At 40.6% G+C, this 19,251-nt stretch overlaps 1 protein-coding gene across 1 annotated transcript; it reads right to left on the bottom strand.

Moving 5' to 3' along the window:
- Nucleotides 1-6,646: 6,646 nt before the first annotated feature.
- Nucleotides 6,647-18,586, bottom strand: barx2 (BARX homeobox 2). Its single transcript, XM_041045522.1, has 4 exons — nucleotides 18,152-18,586; nucleotides 12,483-12,798; nucleotides 9,499-9,583; nucleotides 6,647-8,321 (listed from the first exon to the last, which is right to left on the bottom strand). Exons 1-4 carry the CDS (start codon nucleotides 18,336-18,338, stop codon nucleotides 8,034-8,036), a joined length of 876 nt encoding a protein of 291 aa, XP_040901456.1. The 5' UTR covers nucleotides 18,339-18,586; the 3' UTR covers nucleotides 6,647-8,033.
- Between the last annotated feature and the right edge of the window lie 665 nt (nucleotides 18,587-19,251).

The following is a 19,251-nucleotide window of genomic DNA, read 5'->3' as shown; positions in this document are numbered from 1 at the left end:
CAATAAGATTTGATTTGTCATAACGTTTGAGGCAACTGGTTTTTATTTATGTTTGAAACTACACCCTGTAAAACAAATTGTACGTTAACATTATTATTATAACTTTTATTATTGGTGTTTCAGCTCGCTCTTTCTCACTTGCCTCTTGTCAGACATAGCTCACAAACTGGATAGCCTTTTGAGTTACTCTCATTATGGGACTTATTAAAACATCTAAGTGTGAGTAATTTTACTGAAGTTGCCCACAAAAACTAATCATGTCAACCTCTGCGTATGATCTGTACTTCACACTTGTTATTTATGACAATCATGAGTAATATGTGGTATATTTTTCTTTGAATAACCCACAGATGAGTCACGCATGCATCTGCCTCACGTGTAGCGGCTTGTATGTGCCTTGGCCATAAGCACAGCTGTTTCAGCACATCAGATTCCAGTGACAGCAGCATCAATTATCTTGATTGAAAATAACTAATAATTAAAACACAGATGTTGAGATACAATTTAAAGAACATTCTGCTTATTTCATTCATAAAACCACATATGGCACTCAGTAACAGATAGCAGAGCATGCCAGTTTACCAGCTCCACCCCTTCCCTCGGTTAACTCCACCTCTGGAAGCTGACGGCTGACCCCTGGCTGCTCCCTGACATCAGCCGAGGCAGAGCAGCGCAGAGCCCCTTCACAGGATCACTGACATGCTCTGCTGTCAGAGCAGTTGACAGAGGAGAAGCTAAACATGTTGAGAAAATAGAAGCTCCTTGCAGCTTGCCAATCACCAATACCCATCCCTCTGTTTTTTTTTTCTCTTTTTTTTCCCCCCAAGTGGAAATATTTGAAGAGAGGGCAGATCGCTCACCTGAGCTCATTACCTGCCTGCTGGCCCCATCACAACACCATTTATAGTGACTTTAAGTCCTTTCATACACACACGTTTGTCTATGGAAAGATGGTGTACACCTGTAGAGAAAAGGAAAGTCGATTCTGTCAGCGCAGGAAATCATCCTAGCGTGGATTTGTGTCAACAAGAAGTCTTATTTGTAGAAATTTTGACAAGGAGGAAGTTTTCTTTGCTTTCTGACACAAGAGAAAACATCAGTTGACAAAAGGAATACAGAATCAAGATAGTCTCTGGGAGAAGGCAAGAAACCCACACACAAATACAGAGATGAGTACACACACACACAGAGACACACATTTCCTTGGTTCAGTTCATTTTATTTCAGTTGGGCACAGACCTATGAAATGGGCTTTCAACAAATACGTAATTGCTCAGTCATTCTGCCACTCAGTTGATCCCACATTACACAGCCGGCACTATTGCACTTTTTCCCCGACTCCCTCTGACATTTCCTTGGCTTTTAGAGCGGCTTCCTTTATAAACTCAAGTCTCAGTGTAAAATGTGGATTACAAGCCTATTGAGCTCAGTTTTTCATGTAGCCTAAATTAAGTGCATTAGGAGCTGCTCTTTACCATTAGGAAAAACCCTGAGTGAAAGCCTAGAAGAGAGAGGGAGGGCGGTGTGAAAAAGAGGCATGGGACGGTGCAAAGAGAGAGAGAGAGAGAGAGAGAGGAGGTAAAACATTTTATTTGTGACGAGGAATCCTCTGTGAAATGTACAGAGCTGGTAAACTCTGTGAAATATTTTACTTAAGTTACACTGCAGCTTTTGACGTGTGGAAAAGAAAACTGTAGCATATAAAATATTGAACGTTAAAAGTTTAAATGAACTGACAGAATATAAGGTAGGGCTGTTGCAACTTGCAACTTTCTGTCTCACCGGGGAAGTGTGAGAGACAAAACTCCTCCAGATATATAGTATCTTGTCAGCATTCGATTTGCTGCCAGCTGTAAACATTCTCCCCTGTAAGCCGTTTGATTTGTTACTGTAAAAAAAACCAAGGAACAGCACCATAAGATTCCCTGTCTAAAATGGTACATCTTTCAAAGGCCAGACCAGGTCACGGCAAAAAAAAAAAAAAAAGAACAGCAGGCTTTGCTGGATTTTGTATGGATGACTCCCATGTACTCAGCTGTGCCTGAGAATGAGTTATGATCACAGTGAGAAACTCTGACAGTACCCACCACCCACATGGCCCTTGGCTCATTTTGGATTTTTCTGTGCAGTTGCTGCTCTTTGTTTGCATTTTGTCATAAATAAATTATTTTCTGGAGGCACAGGTACAGTCTACCGTACTGCAGGAGAGTTTTAAAACTGAAAAAACGTGTTTCTGCATAATAACAACAGAGCAAATACACTCCGTTCTCAGATGATGACAGACGTTTCAGACAAATTCCCAGTACAGTTGTCAAAGCCACTTAGTTGGAGATGAAAATGAAAGAAAATGTTTCGCAACATCTTTGCATCGATGGTTCAGTGTGAAAAAAGAAGTCTCTGTAACATCTAGTGAACATATACAATGGGCAATTTGGTAAATCATTTTAACCTTCACATTTGTTTTCACTTTCAAAACAGTGCTTCAGATCATTTAAAACATGTCTCATGCCTTGTGGGGAGTCAGCAATCATGCAAGGGATTCTTAATGTTACATTCTGTGTTTTTAGAAATTTTAATGCATTTTTCCTGCCTTTTCAAGCAAACCACTGGCTTCTATTCATTTCTGCAGTGTGTGAAAAACTTTAAACAGTTCTTTTCAGCTGTGGTTGAGTTGTGTAATCCATCACAATGAACATCCAATCTGTATTCATTTTTGTCAAAGCCATCTCAGAGCTATGAGAATCTGAATTTTAACCACATAAATAAAATAGAACCAACAAAACTTAATGCAAGTGTAATGTTTAGTTTCAACCAAGTTTCAAAAGTCTGTTAATGGATTTTCATGTTGTAGAGAATTGAAACAAACCCAATGGCTGCACAAATGGTAGGAAACATGCACCCAGCTATCTAAAATTCTGTATGCATGGACACTCAATCTTGACCTTTGGGAACAGTGTATATCAACATGTGACCAGGGGAACATTTAGGTTACATGATGATACATGAGCCAGTTGAGTTAGATGAACGAAGGCCATGAAATATAACCGAAAGCTCCAAATCCTTATGAGTAAGTGTAACTTTTAGCATTGATTCTCCCTATATTAAAACATGTATATTTCAACAAAATGTGAAATATACATGTTCTGCAATAAAGGAGCTAAAACCTGAAAAACACACTAGTATGGTCATTTAAATCCACATATTTACAGGCTGCTTCCAGTGTAGGGTTAAGTCATTACTGACAGATCTTCATGGAGGTCTGTGGGGTTTGGGGAGAGCCGGCAGTAATTTGGACATTGCAGCACACGGTAGCTCCTGGGTAAAACACAACTGACAGGTCTATTACCGCCCCTCTCCTCAGCAGACGGATATACGCCCCTGAGCCAGTGATCATGGCTTCCATAACAAGCCCTTCAATATCCCTGCAGCAAAATCATGCATGCAGGCGCACATACACGCACATGCACACACACACACACATATATGCTCACTGGTTGATTTATGAGCTTGAGAGCCTTGAGGTGGGAGGCAGTGTCATCGTCTCCCAGACATGTTGACCAGAGCATGAGCTATCGAGAGAAGACAGGGAGGCGGGCAGCACTGTAATTAAAGCACTAAATACATTAGGCTGTAAGATCCCACAGTACATCAACAGGGGATTCACCGAGAAATGATTTGGGCACTTAGTGCTAAAGCATCTGTGTTAAGGGATGATTGCGTAAATGACGGAAGTGATTCAAAGAAAATTTGATTCATAAGGTCCTGGCAACACATGAATGGTTCTTTTCTTTCTTTTTCCCATGAATTTAAATTGCAGAAGCTTTTTGCTTCCCTGCACTGACGTGTTGTTCTAAATAAACCATTTATTGAAAGCAATACTCTTGAGTTTAGTGGGGGCGGGGATCCATACATTTGAGACCTATGGAAATCAGTGGTAGTGACCTCTAGTGGGCAAAAGATGGAGCTTGATGTTTGATGTGTAAAAAAAAAAAATGGAGGGAATCTGTGTCTTGTTTTGGAGGTCTGTACTTTAATGAAACTATTGTGCTAACTCAAAGTGAAAGGCATTGAAATTATGAAGCAAACTTTGCTCAAATGCAAAAAACACAGTCTAAGCACAGTGAATGAATGATTCACACACTGAATCATTCTACAAGAGTGGCAGAGCTGTCAAGGGCATATTCAACATTAGCTCAAAATGTGAAGATGAAGATCTTGCAGTCTAAGTTTGTGGTCAGACAGACAACAGCAGTGCATGTAAAAATGCAGACCCCTCATTTATTTTAATGGGACAACTAAGTTAGATCAGATAGTCTTCACCACCTTTAACGTCACTTTTCTAGTTACTATTTCGCATTCATCAGAAGTTTGTGTCCATTCTGCAAACAAAAGTTAAAAGTAGAGACTTGACGCAATTACTGCATTACACTGCATTATGAAGGCTAGAGTCTGTTTGATTTGTATTTTAAATTATTTGTGACACAAATCAAAACATTCCACCAAGCAAAAACTGATTTAACACACATCTTGCTCAACAGATGAATGACAGCAATAACAACAGTCAGGCACATGTCTTCCTCATGCACCTCAGAGAGGCATGAGTGCCTCCCCTCCACTGTTATGGAAGACAATGGGGAGCATTGTGCATGTCATAGAAAGCATCCGCCTTTATTGACATAAGTATAAGCCCTGCTGTTGGTCCTGCACTCAACGTTTAGAGATAACTTCCTCTGTCATAACACAAATGAGCGTGAAACACCATGAGCTACGCCCACTCCCCCTTCTCGCATCAGCCCCTGCTAATTACCTGAGCGTACGCTAAGCTGACAGGTGAAGGTGCGCAATAGTTGTCTTAGTGGGTGGGGGGGAAAGGGGGCTGGCTAGGCTTGACACCACTCCACTCCTGTGACCTACAGCTGAACTTGGACCTGTGAGAAAATAACAGGTTCTCCAATTAGGCCGCCAGTGTCTCACCGCAGGGCTGTTTCTGGAAGTCTTCCTTACCTCGCCACACAACAATTAGCCTGGAGGAGCTCGCCAGCCTGTGGAGACTTGCAAAGTGCGGTTCCTTGCAGACCTTCCTCCCTGCCTGCCAGCCAGAGCCTCTGTTTTCACAAGGACATTTAATAGGAAAATGTTTGCACTCATTCCCTGCAATTAATGCACATGCACTGTACCTGCTCCAAGGGACTTTTGTTTTTCTAGTCTTAATTTAACCAGGTGGCTAAGCTGAGTGGCACAGTCAATCCTGGATAATAAAAGTTTAGTACATTCCAAGGAAATAACTACTGTATATGCCAACAGTTGATGGCATACATTCAGTACAAGCTGTGTTCCTTGTGCCTTTAACCAAGCAGCTGGAAGCAGTTGTTCAGTATAGTTTAAGGAATGGGGACAGTTAAAGGATCATGATTAACATGCCAATACTGAAAGCACAGCATTGTTTGTAGGACTTCATGCTTAATTTACACATTGTGCTGTGCATATTTGTTTCACTGACAGAACTCATTAACATTAGTAGTAAGAGTGATCAACATAGCAAATGCTCCTGCAATATCAGTTTGGCCTCTAGTGCCTTTATTAGTGTGATTCAAAAAACTGTATCTCTAAAATCTTTTCTATTATTATTGACAGTTGTTCTTGTTAAACACTTCATTTGTAAAATTCTCATAATTGTGCATAGTTCCTGGCAAGCAGATCTTAATTTTACTCATAGATGTTCATATTCACATTTGTTGTGATCACACCCACTAATTCTGCTGAAATTATAATTGCTGATAGTTAAAGATGTTAAACACAATAGATGGAAATGTTCTTATATGTAATATATATGTAAGTGTGTGTGTGTAAGATGATACAGGAGAAAAAAACAGCAATAATGTAGAGGACATCAATTCATTAAGACTGAAAAAGTAGAATTTTTAATCATACATCCAAGAATTGTTGGGGCCTCTGCTGTTGAATCCACACACATATACAGCATACTAAGAGTGTTTACACAAGGCGTTAAGCACAGTACACATCACTCAGTGCTAACCTCTGCTGTTTGCTTTAGAAATCATCCATGTCCGGTATCAGGCACTAAAAATACACTTTAGACTGTTCCTCACTTGCTCAGGGTCACGGAGGAGCCCTTAGGTGCACAACAGGCCATCTTGTTTGCTGTACAGATAAAGATGATAAATGTCACAACACTGAGTGCTTAAATGCTTTGTTCTCTTTCTTGTGATTTATGGTGAACTTTGACTACAACTAATACGTCTTCAAAAGCTTCCTCAGTAATGGATCTGCCTGAACTTCAACCTGCCAGAGCTACTGTAACTGCTTGATTTACACACACTTAGCATGTCGTGACAGTACATCTCTGAATTTTTTGAGGAGTCATACGATAGGTGACTTCAGTTGAGATACAGCAGATTAGTTTGTTGATTCGTTGTTTCTGGTTGCATATGCAGAGCACTCAAAACTAGCATCATCTAGCCTGTGATGCATTTGAGATATGAAGCTTGATCCAAAAGTAAGGAGTCACTTTTGTTGTTGTTGTTAAGAAGAATTTTATCAACCAAAACTCACCAAGGTTAAAATGATTTCCCCACTCAACCTAAACAACTAATTGCATCACAATAATACCAGGCACGACTTAAATGATAGCTATTTTATTAAGTGTATTTAAATACATAAACACACACTTGTATATGGTAAAAATGATTTTACACAAACCTAAAAAAAAAAAAAAAAAACAGCAAACAGGCTTACCAAACAAGCATTATTTACATCAGAAAAATACTGCACTTTTCATATGGAACAATAACAAATAAAAATAAATCTGTATAATTCAAAAAATGAAACTTCTTGAAAATTACAAATCTTTGCAAGGACAGAAAGTAGAGTTTGAAGTACGCAGAGAAGTCAGTGACAGACAGTTGAAGGCAGTGTTACGTTAATGCAGGTCTGGGGTACTCATGCAAGCCTGCGAGCTAAAAACGTCTTTGAGATTTTAAATGTTCAGCATTTGCCGTGCATCTCTGGCACAGGCGATGATTTATTCCCTCTGAGAAACTGTGACAGCTTAAGAGTCTTAGAGGCCTCGTGGCAGAAAGCAGAGTCATCCTGACTCCCGTGGCAGAAAGAGGAAAAAACATCAGGGGCGGCTGTAACATTATACATCCAAACTATTTAAATCCAATTTAAAACAGCAGTTAAAAATACTGTTTTACATATATAGCCAAAAGATCATATATTTTATACTTTATACACATTTCTACAGTATGATACAGTGTATGGCTTTGCAGAAATATTGATTTTTCAGGTTAAAAAAAAAAATGCAAGCGTCACTGAGCAAATGATGAACACATTTGTGCCTTAAAGCTGAGAACTCCAGTCTAAGCAGTGTTCAGAAGTGTTCTTTTCTAAACTTTACAACTCTGTCTCCGAAAAACAGCACTTGTCAAAAATCACTGTAAAAAATATACTTGCATTTGATCGTTAGGTTTATCAACACTTTAAAAGCTTTCCTCTGAGACTGACAAGGCACTGTAGCCGTTTAAAATGATAGTTTTTGGCAGTGAGGAGTGATTTATGGTACATAAATACATAGAGACACTACAGTAAGGCAGAGTTTGATATTTTGGCACATGCACTATGTGAGGCAGCTTTGAGGATCAGTGGTATGTGTGATCTTCCATGGCTGAAAAGCATAATGAGTAGATGCTGTGATACATGCCACAGTGTTGTGATTAAGGCTTGACTGACCTGTTTGGATTTGACAGATTTACACTCCTTGTACTGTGGACCAAAGGCCAAAGTTTAACCAGTGCAATCAGTGTCTTATGCACGTTAGCTCTTTTGCATGGCACATTTTCCAGTACACAAAAAATAAAAGGCTACATTAGGTAAAGGTTGGATACCACCGATATGTTTCCAGTCAAATCCCTAAAGTAAATGGCTCTAAACACCACACAGGCTTTTTACAGTGATCCTGAGGCACTATTTGTTTTCAGGTTGTCATTAGTCTTTGGTTGCTTTGTTCTCGCTTAGCTGGCTGCGTGAGTCTCTGATTGCATCTGGAGCGGCAGCTCTCGCTCGGATTCCTCCATCGCTCTGGCCGGATTGTGAGTTTCTGAACTGAGATCTTGGGGTTCCAGCTGAGACACCTCTCCTCCATGAGTCAGCGCTGCTTCCTCGGCCGCCCTCCTCATCCTCTCCTCTTCCTCCATCTTCATTCTTCGCTCTTCAGCCTCTATTTCCTCTGTGGTGGGAATGGAGTTCTTCTTGGGTCTTCCCTTGGGCTTAGTCGGGGCCTCGTGACCTCCTTTGAGCACCTAGGATAACACACAGACAATCTCAGTGGACTTCTCTGGTAATAAATGGCAGCAGCAGTCGAAGGCAACGCTTGCTATTATAGTAAGAGAAGACATATTGCTGCTGGCCGCCCCTTATGCACTCATTTATCTTTAACGATTTCAGGTCGTTTTTGTTCTCTGAGTTGTTGACCCTTCTACAAAAGTGTTTGCTCTCACTGCCGTCATCATCGGTCATACCTCACACCACTCTTTGTCTTTCCACACCCTCTCTTCCTGCCATGTTGTGACCCTCTGTTTGCTTCCCTCACTTTTGTAGTGCAAACCAGCATAACACGCAACAGTTGGTTAGCAGTAAAATCAAAGCCATACTTTATTTTGGAAGAGATAAAATGCTATACTTTTAAGTATGACAAAATCAAATAAAGACATGAGAAGACTCGGCCCACACGCAAAAACCATTCATGCAAACAGATTCAGAGATTTTTTTTTCAGTGACTTAAAAGACTTTGTGGCATTTGCCAGTTTTCTCGTATTTGCAGTTTTCTTTGACGTATGGACAAAGTTCACGGACCATGTCGTAAGAGCATGTACAGTCTGCCTGTCTGTGTCTTTATGCTGTTCCATCCTCAAGCTACCATTCTCTCGTTTAGTATCTCCATCACTGCTTTGCTTTAGGAAGGTCATGTTTAGCATCTAACTTACTGTAAAACCACAGTTCTGTCACAGCATAGTGCATTGCCATCTGAACCATTACCATTTTCTAATTATTTTGACAGCCTGCTAATCTTGATATCTTTTTGTGTGCTGATTTTTGATAACAGGATTTGAATTTCTGTGGGGAGTCATATGCTTTGGTAATATTTTTTTGAATGAAATCCGCCCACAAACACAGCGGAACATGTAGCCCTATATGGCAATTTCAGGGATGCTGATTACTGTGATATTGTGTAATGATCAAATCTCATAAACATGCACCTCCTCATGAACTGGTGGTGTTCAATAACCTGAACCATGAGATTTATGAAAAGTTTGCACACTTCAGAGGCTTTAGTGAATCTGACTTGTACAAGTGAGTACTTGTACTTGTGAAGTTTGCTTGTACAAGCAACAAAAAATAGAAAATGTTCGAGATGATGATAGGAAAAGAATATTGTTCCCATGTCATGTCGGACTTTACTGTGGTGCTATCACTTACCATTTTCTTCCACTTCATGCGTCTGTTTTGGTACCATGTCTTCACCTGAAGCTGTGTGAGGCCAAGTGACTGGGCCAGGTCTAATCTGCAGGATCACAAGCAAAACAAGCTCCACATTAGGATGGACATTTCATACACTTTATGTTTATTGTCCAAGCAATATACCATATTATCCACATGCTTTAAAATTTTTCAATTTTCATCACTTTTTTTCCTCTGACAAGAGAATATAGAAATTATTACCAATTTCTGTCTAGTATATAATGCAGCGTTACATATAGAGTTTGCCAGCATTGCAAACTGAAGCACAGTGCTCAAAGTAAGACTTCTCCTCTACCCTTAACTCTGCCTTTGAATCTCACATCAAAGCTGATTTGCTTGTAGCTCTCGTTTGACACTGTACACCTGCAGCTAAGGAAACAGTGTTTGAAACATCTGTACCAAGGTCAGTAATCCAATCATCGCACTTCTAGCTGGATGATTGGGGTACTGGAGAAAATTCTGAATGCATCCACCACATGTGTTGATCCATGACTAATAGGGCTATTGGCTGGTGTGAAATGTGATCCCTCAGGAAGGGACAGATAAAGTGAGCAAGGCATCCATTTGTACAGGAAAGGAGCAGCTATCAGGGCTTTTTTTTTTTTTTTTTTTTTAAATGAGATTTCCTCTTCCCTGCTCTTCTCAAAGTCTCTAATAGTCAGATGAAGGGGTTTTCATCCCTACCACCCCCTAGTGAAAGGAACTGAGTTTCATTTGATGGTGAAAGTGGAAGCCGAGACAGAGAAAAAGAGAGAACAGAATCTAAAAAGCAGAGCAACAACAAATCCCTGAGATTCATGGGATCATCTACATAACCTTATGCCTTACATAAAGAACTGTGTGGGGAGTTTTTTTCTTTTCTTTTCATGTGTATGTGTGTGTAAAAACACCAGACACACAGGTAATCAAGCTGTCTATCAAACTTCCCTATCATATGTACCCCAGTCTATAAGGGGGCAACGACTGGAGGCAAGGAAAAGTAATTGCAGAAGGAAAAAAAAACACCCCACTTATTTATGGTCATTAGTTCTCAAAGGAGAGAAACCACACAGTCACATTAACAGAAACAGTATTTGAGTTACTCCCTCTAGGCTACTGCAGGACCGCCATTTTGTTCCATTCTCACACCTCTCACCTCTTACATGGGTGTAGCTGAATACCTTCTGATGATGATGATGATGATGACAGTAAGGATTATTAAGACACCAATTATTATAATTGGATGCTGCGTAAAATCATCATTGCTCTACCATATAAATAATTAAATTAGTCTTTTTCAGGCGTAATTTTGGTTTTGGTTCCTTCAGTCCCCACACGTAGTCTTAATTCAAAACCACAGAGTTTTCAAGCCAAGAAAAGGAAGAGAAAAGTGAAGTTATCTCTGGATCATAACAAACCAAAGTGGGGAGCACGCCACACCTTTGATGTGGGGTTTTAAAAAGGGGATTTTCGCTGTTGATTTTTTTTTCTGCCAGCTGGGTATTTAATTAATTTTCAACACAGTGTCAGAATCGGATATTTTGACAGGGGCACAATGTTCTGGCACAGCCATCCATACGGGTGGTTGGTTTTGATCACTGAGTTGTGCTCTGCCTCAGGGCTTCTGCTTTAAGATGAGGCATGGCGCCTTTCCAACAGCCCCAGGCAAGCCAAGATGTGATATATTTAATAATGCATCGTGGGAGTTTTCCCTACGGACGGGATGTAAATAGAATAACAAATAAATCTGGTTTATTCCAAATATGCTAATGTCTTTTTAGATTAGATGTGGTGAGTAGATACACTGCAAAGAGATATATTAGACACGTCTGTGTGGAAAGTGTAGCTATATGCATGTCTAAGTGCATGAACATACTGTACATGAAGCCAGTTATTCATGTTTTTTAATCACCACTGATTTACTCCCCATGGGTACACACACACACACACACACACAAAAAGGTTGAGTAATGTGGGTGGAGTGTGCTTACAGCCAATCTCAACTTGATGCAAATCTTCACAGGCAGTTTGAAACTCCTACTGCGCATGTGAAGCAAAGCTTTTTACAACACTTACGGTTCAATACCACTCGGGGTTATAATGGAAAAGTAGCCTGCAGGCCAAATATAAAAGCAAGACGTACAATAAAACTGGAAAATATGGTCTAACCTCATGTCAGGTCCCAAAAATGACCCACAGAATGGAACTTAAGACACTGATATTAACATGCAGATTACTTCATCTTATTGTAGAAAGCTAAATGTACTTTATATACACCTGCACATGTGTGAAATGATTGGCAGTAAATCAGTGTAATACATTTCTGTTTGCTTGCGTTGGCCACCGTCCCCGTTTTCTTGAATAAGGCAGTGTTTCTTTGTTGAGGCTTTTCGCTGTTCGCGAGCTCAGGGTTAAAACGTTACTCTTGTCTCAACTAGAATGCTGAGGTAATGCTCTGGCTTAGACAAATTCACATTACACGAGACATTCCCCACAGGATAAATCAAAAATTATGATGTTAGGTTAACCACCGCTTGATAATTGCACTTGTGGCTTTGTGAATGTGTGCGCATGCTTTGCACTGTACTTTTAAAATGCACTTTATGCCAGCTATGCAGGTTATCAAAATGTCACAGTTGAGTGACGCTTATATGACTCTGGTAGCTTTCAGGTCGCAATTTAATAAATCTGATGTTAGTTACCTTTAACACATCAGTGGTTTGCTTTCTTTTATGTGACCTCACAAAATCATTTCAGGTAGCTATGAGGTTATCCCAGTCCGGATTCACCATTTTTGATTTTTTTGCTTTTGCTTTTGCTTTTATGCAGTGTGTTCTTTTAGTGTTGGTGTGTTTTGATGATTTGTGTATTTGCCTGTATGTGCAACTGTAATCTACCTAATCCAATCTACCTAGTCTGTCTGAATCTATCTAATCAGATGCAAGTAAATTAACTATACTAACCTGTCTGGTGTGGACAGGTACTTCTGCTTCTGGAACTTCTTCTCCAGGCCCATCAGCTGCAGCTCGGTGAAGATGGTGCGGCTGCGACGTGGCTTCTTGAGGCGGGGCGTGCTGCGCTCTGTTTCCGACTCGCTGCTGATGCTGAGGGGCGTCTGGCTCGGCGAAGGCTCGGAGCCTCGTGGATGCTGCGGGGAGAGCAAAGACAGGTGCGAGGGGACCCCTCCCGGGGACGACGGCTGAGGGAGGTGGGGGGGCAGGTTGGGAGGCTGCCGCGTGATCACTGAGAGAAGTGGGTAGGCACGTAGTGACGAGGAGCCTGGAAGAACAGAGACAGTGCGTCAGATGACAGAAACAGAAAGAAAAGCATTAAAGAAAAGTACAAAAAAAAAAAAAAAAGATCAGGTGTCCTTCTGAATCATTGCAAGTTTTTAGTAAGCTCTCACAAGCTCCTCAGTCCCTGTGTTTGCTGTGAAAAGTGTTTTGCTTTTGACCTCGTCCATGTAGAGGGCTGTGACCTCGATGACGCAGGCTGTGTTTTACACTGCTCCTCTGAACTCTTCAAATGAATGATTATTTTTCAGAGGTTGTTAAATACTAACCAGCTTCCCAACACAAAACCACAAGCACACACTGAGCCTGACAGCATGATGTAAATGCGCACACACACACACACACATTCAGACACAGGCTGAGCTGTAATAAAAAAAACTAAATCAAGCACTGTTCAACTAATAAACTTGTTCCCCCCTCTCTTACAGTCGCTCTCGCACTTGCACAGTCATATACAAAACACGCACACGCACATACGTTTTTGCTCCTTATCAGTGCAGACAGAAGCAGCAAGACGCCAGAATCAATAAAAAGTAACACTTGTCTGGAGCCGAGGTGGGAGGGAAGGAGACCAGGAGGTTGGCCGAGAGGATGTGGTGGGTCAACCAAAGTGAATATAATATCTGCCAGAAAATCCTTATAGCTTCAAATATAAAAACCAATCCCTAAACCAAAATTTACAAGCAAACTGAGCACAGCGAAGACTGTAATGCACGGGCTGATAAGGAGCAGCAGAGAGGACACAGGGGGAATTATAGGAGTAGAGTAAGATATGGAGGGAGATAAAAGGCTGCAGTGGAGCGGAGAAAATAGGAGGTTGTCACACACCAACACACACACACACAGCATGTGTGTTCCTGGCTGTCTGCGGTGGATCTGTCTCCTTAATCTCCTCATCAACCGTAACAGACAACACAAACACATGGACACACACATATACAGCAAGGCCCACAGGAGACATAAAGTCAGACCCTGACTTTGATTTTTTTTAAAAAATTTTTATTGCTAGTTCCTGGTAGTTTCCTGTTATTTTCAGCACCTTCTAATATTTTTTTTTCCTTAAGATCAGTGAGAAAATCTGGACTTTAGCACAAATGAAACGAAGAAGAGAACGAGGTGGAACGTGTTTCTAACCTCACAGCATCGTAATCCATACATATAAACTGTGCACAAACAAACAGTAAACCCCAGCATTAGATGTAAGTCATGCATGAGGAGTATAAGTGAGGCATGCAAGTACACATACAAGTACACACAGTTGCTCTACACACACATAGAGAAAGACACACACACACACACATCAGACACTGCCTTGGGCTCATCATGACATCATAGTAAGGCGCTGAGGTCATCACTAATCCTCCAGCATTAGATTGCTGCTGCTGCAACAGGTCTAGACAAGAAGACCTCTTTTCTCCGGTTGTGTGCTCTCCCTCCCCGTTTATGCCTTTCCATTTATATTGCTCTCGGTTTTTCTCTCCGTAAATCTGATCTTTCATTAATGTTAGCTCTTCTGGTATCAGTGAATCATCTGGGTTATTGTGGGCACTCCTTGGCAGGAGGAATTTCACGTGAACATTTATGAAATTCATGGAGTGATACAAAAGCCAAGCGAAAGTGTCACTCAAGTTGTTCTGAGTAAGGAAAAAGTCCTAGTTTGTCTTTGGGATGGTCAGGAAATCTCTTGTCAACAAGGAGCTTGAAGTTGTCTCCGGACAGTCGCTCAGAGAGAGAGAGAGAGAGAGAGAGAGAGCGCAAGGAGGGAAATGTCAGCCCTCGTGGTGACTTTCCACTGACAGCGAAGCTGTCTCTGTGATATGTTGTTGACAAGTGCCAGTATCCTGTCAATAGTCTACAAATAAACTGTTTGAGTAGCAGCAAGAGCGCACTCAGGCCCATGCAAAAGCACACTGATACTCTTGACAATCACGGTCGGAATGCAGGGACTGGCACAAGCGCTTCTGGTCACCATTACAGAAGACATACCTGCTATGAATAGATCAAGAAGAGCCCTTTGTTGAACACTCCTTTCAATACCAACAATTTGTTCTATTGATTACGTAGTCATTATGGAGCAATTATTTATTAAATTGGACCGCAATTTTTAATATTCCAAACAACTGTCATGAAGTGAAGGAAGAGATTTTATTTTTTTCCACCTGCATGACAAAGAGCATCGATGCAGCAACTTCTTAGCAGGTATACAGTGTTTCCTGCACCTGCCTGCTCCCTATCATAACATCTGCACCTCTGCTCGCACTCCTTCTTGTTCAATGGGAGGCTGAAATGTATGATTCATAGCTTAGCTATGACAAGTGTACGTGAACTTTTGCCATGTTTTGGGTATAAACTTTCTGGTGACAGCTAGAGAGCTGCTCAGTTGAACAGCTCTTTGTTTTTTTGGCTTTGCCCTTTGACTGTAAATAAAACACTGTCAGGGTAGGAAGGGAAACAGGCCACGCAGCTTCTTTATCTGTTCAAACTCATTGCTTTAATTAGAAGCATTCAGCTCCAGGACATGACAGATAAGAGCAATTTGATACCAATTCTCAACAAATCAAGAGCATCTTGATTATAATTGTCAGTCGTTTCCCAGGCACTCTGACAAACTTCTCCAGCTGAAGCTCTACCAAAAGACATGATGTTAAACACAAGTGTTAACTATTTAATCTGATACCTGATCCACATGGGTCTTCCTGTGGCATCTGAAATCAGCCTGTAGCATTAGCTGCTTTTAGAACTGATTTATTGTTGAATCTTTGCTGCAGTAGAAAAATCTGATGGCAGCGGTTTTGCAGAAGTGACGGGGAGATGACAGGTTGTCAAGCTTTATCCCTAACTGAAGATGGAAAATGTGTACAGATTTTGTCTTTGTGTGTGCGCGTACTTGCCTCTTTGTGTTGACATGGGTGTAATCAGCGTTTTCAATATGGCTTTATGCTTAATGGGAGACTTCATTGTCTGCTGCAGATTAGGGTTTAAGATGTGATGAAAACTCTTTTTGCTCACTTGGATTTCTTCTGTAAGCCCTCAGTCAGTACCAAACCAGTAAGCAGCGGCCCTCCGGCTGCACACACTCCTTACTTTTGTGTGTGTGTGTGTGTGTGTGTGTGTTTATTTTTCATCATGCTGTCAGGTGAGATTACACCTCAGTTGATCTTAATCTCTTTACCTCTTCCAGAAAACACCACTAAAAGCCCTGCCCTGGGTCCTGCTGAGAGACAGGACTCCAAATGAAATATTGTAACCTGCCATTACATAGTTCAACATTCAGGGCTCATTGTCTCAGATCCTGCTGTAACTGACAAGGAATTAACTCCACGAGTATTAACCACTTTTAATGTACTACATTAAGGTCTGTATTTCATCACACATTACAAAACATGGACTGAGGAGCTGGAAGAGATTACAAAAAAAATTTCACAAGGACAAATGCAGGCAGTACATTAAGCTGGTATGTGTGAGTGGAATACCAGTGATAAACAATAAAACCAACAATTAAGTTGTTAGCAACTCCTTTAGACAACATTATTGGCATCACTGTCTTTCAGCGGCCTCCGCTGGTAGCAGGTGGTTATAGCATCCCTTCTTTTACAGAATGAAGTCAACTTTTATTGTTCAGGGACCACGCAGGGACCAGACGCCTCTCTTTGGCCTAGGACCTGTAAGCCTGCCAGCTTCTATATCAAGCACTAAAAGCCATTGTTGTTGGGGAATATACTGTGTCTCACACCCCCGCAGCTACAAATAAGTGGTGGGCACAGTGTTCTGTTATGCAGGGCGGGTTACTCTATCCATCCAAACAGAAGGGTGCCAAAGCCCAGTCATAGTGCCCTCTAGCATACACCAATCCATATCAGAGGGATGAGGGAATCGCTTCCCCTATTTTTATCCACCCGCCGCTGTCATCATCAAATTGCAGTGGCTATTATTTCAGACTTTAGAGCATTTATCCTAATGGTTACTTGAGTGTGCAGGAGCCTTTGAGTTGTTTGGATTCATCTGGAATTACAATTAAGAATCAGACAAGAGTTTTTACTTTGATAAGATAACGTGCGTTGCCAACTGAACTTTGTCATACTATCTTAGTATTTTTCAGTAATTATAAGGTACATCTGAAGGGCTGCAAAACCTATCTATTTAGCTATCATATATAGATATAGATAATTGCAACCAAATGAAAGAAAGCATTACTTCAAAAGTTTTGACACAAAAATGATTAACATTAAAACAATCAGCTTTAAAGCACAAGTGATTGATTTAAGTAAATAATTTTTAAGTTTCCATCATCTATTTTCTCTATTAATCAAGACACGTCAATGTGCAGTTTTATTTATCTGTTTTATCAGTGATTTTGTTATAGAGTGGTATTACTGACCACACTGTTAAATCCACTTTTCTTGCTCACAGTTTTGGGTCATATACTTTTCTTTGACATTAGAACACTCACAAGATACAATCCTTCCATTTGCAAATGTCCAGCAGCAGCTGCAAAACTCTCCAGAAAAAGGCCTTTGATTTAACTATATTAATCAAAGCAAATGGCAGCAGAGACTAAAGGTTACAGCTCAGTGACCACGGACCTGTAGAGTGAGATTTGACTTTATCTTTACTATCTGTCCTACTGCCTCCTCGCTGACTTTTATGTATGACCACACCGACATATCAGTTTAGTCATTTATCATCTTGCTCCCAACAAAAGCCCTTAAGCATCACTGACGTTCACACACTCTTTGATTTTCAACACTAAGTCCTATAACCGCTGTGATTTATAAAGTGAAGAAGGTGAAGTCGCTGGAGCAGCTCGAGGAGGACGCATTAAATTAACTGTGATTAATTTGAAAACGATTCCCTTGAAAAACTATTGAAATAATGATGCAAACCCCCAAATGTGAGATGATACATTAAGCAAAGGGTGCATTCTAATCGGTACAAATATCAATAGTTTTCATTTGCACAGTGGTATGCACGGTGAATTATGATAAAAATAATAATAATAATAATAATTACAACTTTATGGGACCAAACAAAATGTGTCATTCCACCAGCACAACCTAACACACGCTCAAGTGGAAAACGTCCACTGTGCATTTCGCCTGTCTAATATACGATGCAAAACTTTTCCACTGCAAATCATATTTCAAATTCACATTTCAAATTAAAACAAAAACTATAGCCTTGTAACCTCAATAATAAAACGGACGTTGTGCGTAAAAGTGCAACTTCCGTGCGTAAACATGTTCCCACAAATCTGCAAGTGCTAATAATCTCCTCTGTTATTTTCTCTAATTTATCTCTTTCTTAATTAGTCTAAAAGAAAAAAAAAAAGCAGTTCTTACCCGAACACGAATGAAGAGGTTTCGGCCGAACAATGAGCGAAGGGCACACCGAGTACAGAGAAAGTTTCTCAAAATAATCACAAGTCTCCTTGGAGAGGATCTCGTCAATCATGAAAGTCTTGTAGCGCCGCCTGGCAGCCTTCAGCTGCCCGGGGGAGGAGAGCCTCAACTCGGCTTGACAGTGCATGATCTTGTCCCTGTGCGCCGTGCGCTATCTTCGCTGCGCGGTGTGTCTGTTCACTAGTATCTAAAGCTTTTTCAGGCTGAACCGTGCGGGGGGGAAAGGCGTCTGCTGGAGTTCACGCGTGTAAATAACTCATTGTTTATCTTTAAAAACGCAGGTTTGCCTTCCCTGAAGTGTCGCGGTGAAGATCAGCAGCCTTCAACTTGAGCTGCGCAGAGCGCCTCACAGGGAGTGAAGTGACTACGACGTGTGCTCACACCCACTGCTATATAAACCATCCCTGTACACATCTCTACCGCTCCATCTATCCCCGCTCTCTCTCTCTCTCTCTCTCTCTCTCTCTCTCTCTCTCTCTCTCTCTCTTTCTCTTTGACACATACACTCGTGTACTGTACATGTACATGGCCTCCTCCCAAATACTCCCCCCACCACTAAAACTTTTCTCTCTTTTACATATTAGTTATACAACTTGGTAATTCGACTCTAAGAGCTTAGTTTTCCTTCAGAATTAGGTGATATTTTCAAAATAAAAGTTAATTTAATCAATAGAAATAGTCTGTTTTAAACCTTCTATTATTATCAAAGTTTCAGATCAAATGAAAAGACCTCTGTGGTATTAATTCATTAGAGGTTAACTAACTCTGTGCCACTGAATCATTGATTCAAATCTTAGCTGAATTATTTGTCTTGATCAGTTTATTCATTTATCTATTGATAAACCCGTGTTTAACTTATTTTCTATTAACTCATTATTTATTAACTTTGGACTCAAACTGTAAAACTTAAAGTATCACATACCAAGGCGAAACAAACCACTTTCTTTCTAAATTGTTAAAACCTTGGTAAATACTTGGTAAATAAATGGGTTGCGCCTTATGTCCATTGTTGAAACAAACTCTAAAACAATGTGGCATTC

This window comes from Toxotes jaculatrix, chromosome 9 (assembly GCF_017976425.1).
Source record: "Toxotes jaculatrix isolate fToxJac2 chromosome 9, fToxJac2.pri, whole genome shotgun sequence".
NCBI classification, from domain to species: Eukaryota; Metazoa; Chordata; class Actinopteri; family Toxotidae; genus Toxotes; species Toxotes jaculatrix.
Note: the sequence above shows the minus strand (reverse complement) of the source record. Positions and strands in the feature narration are given on the sequence as shown.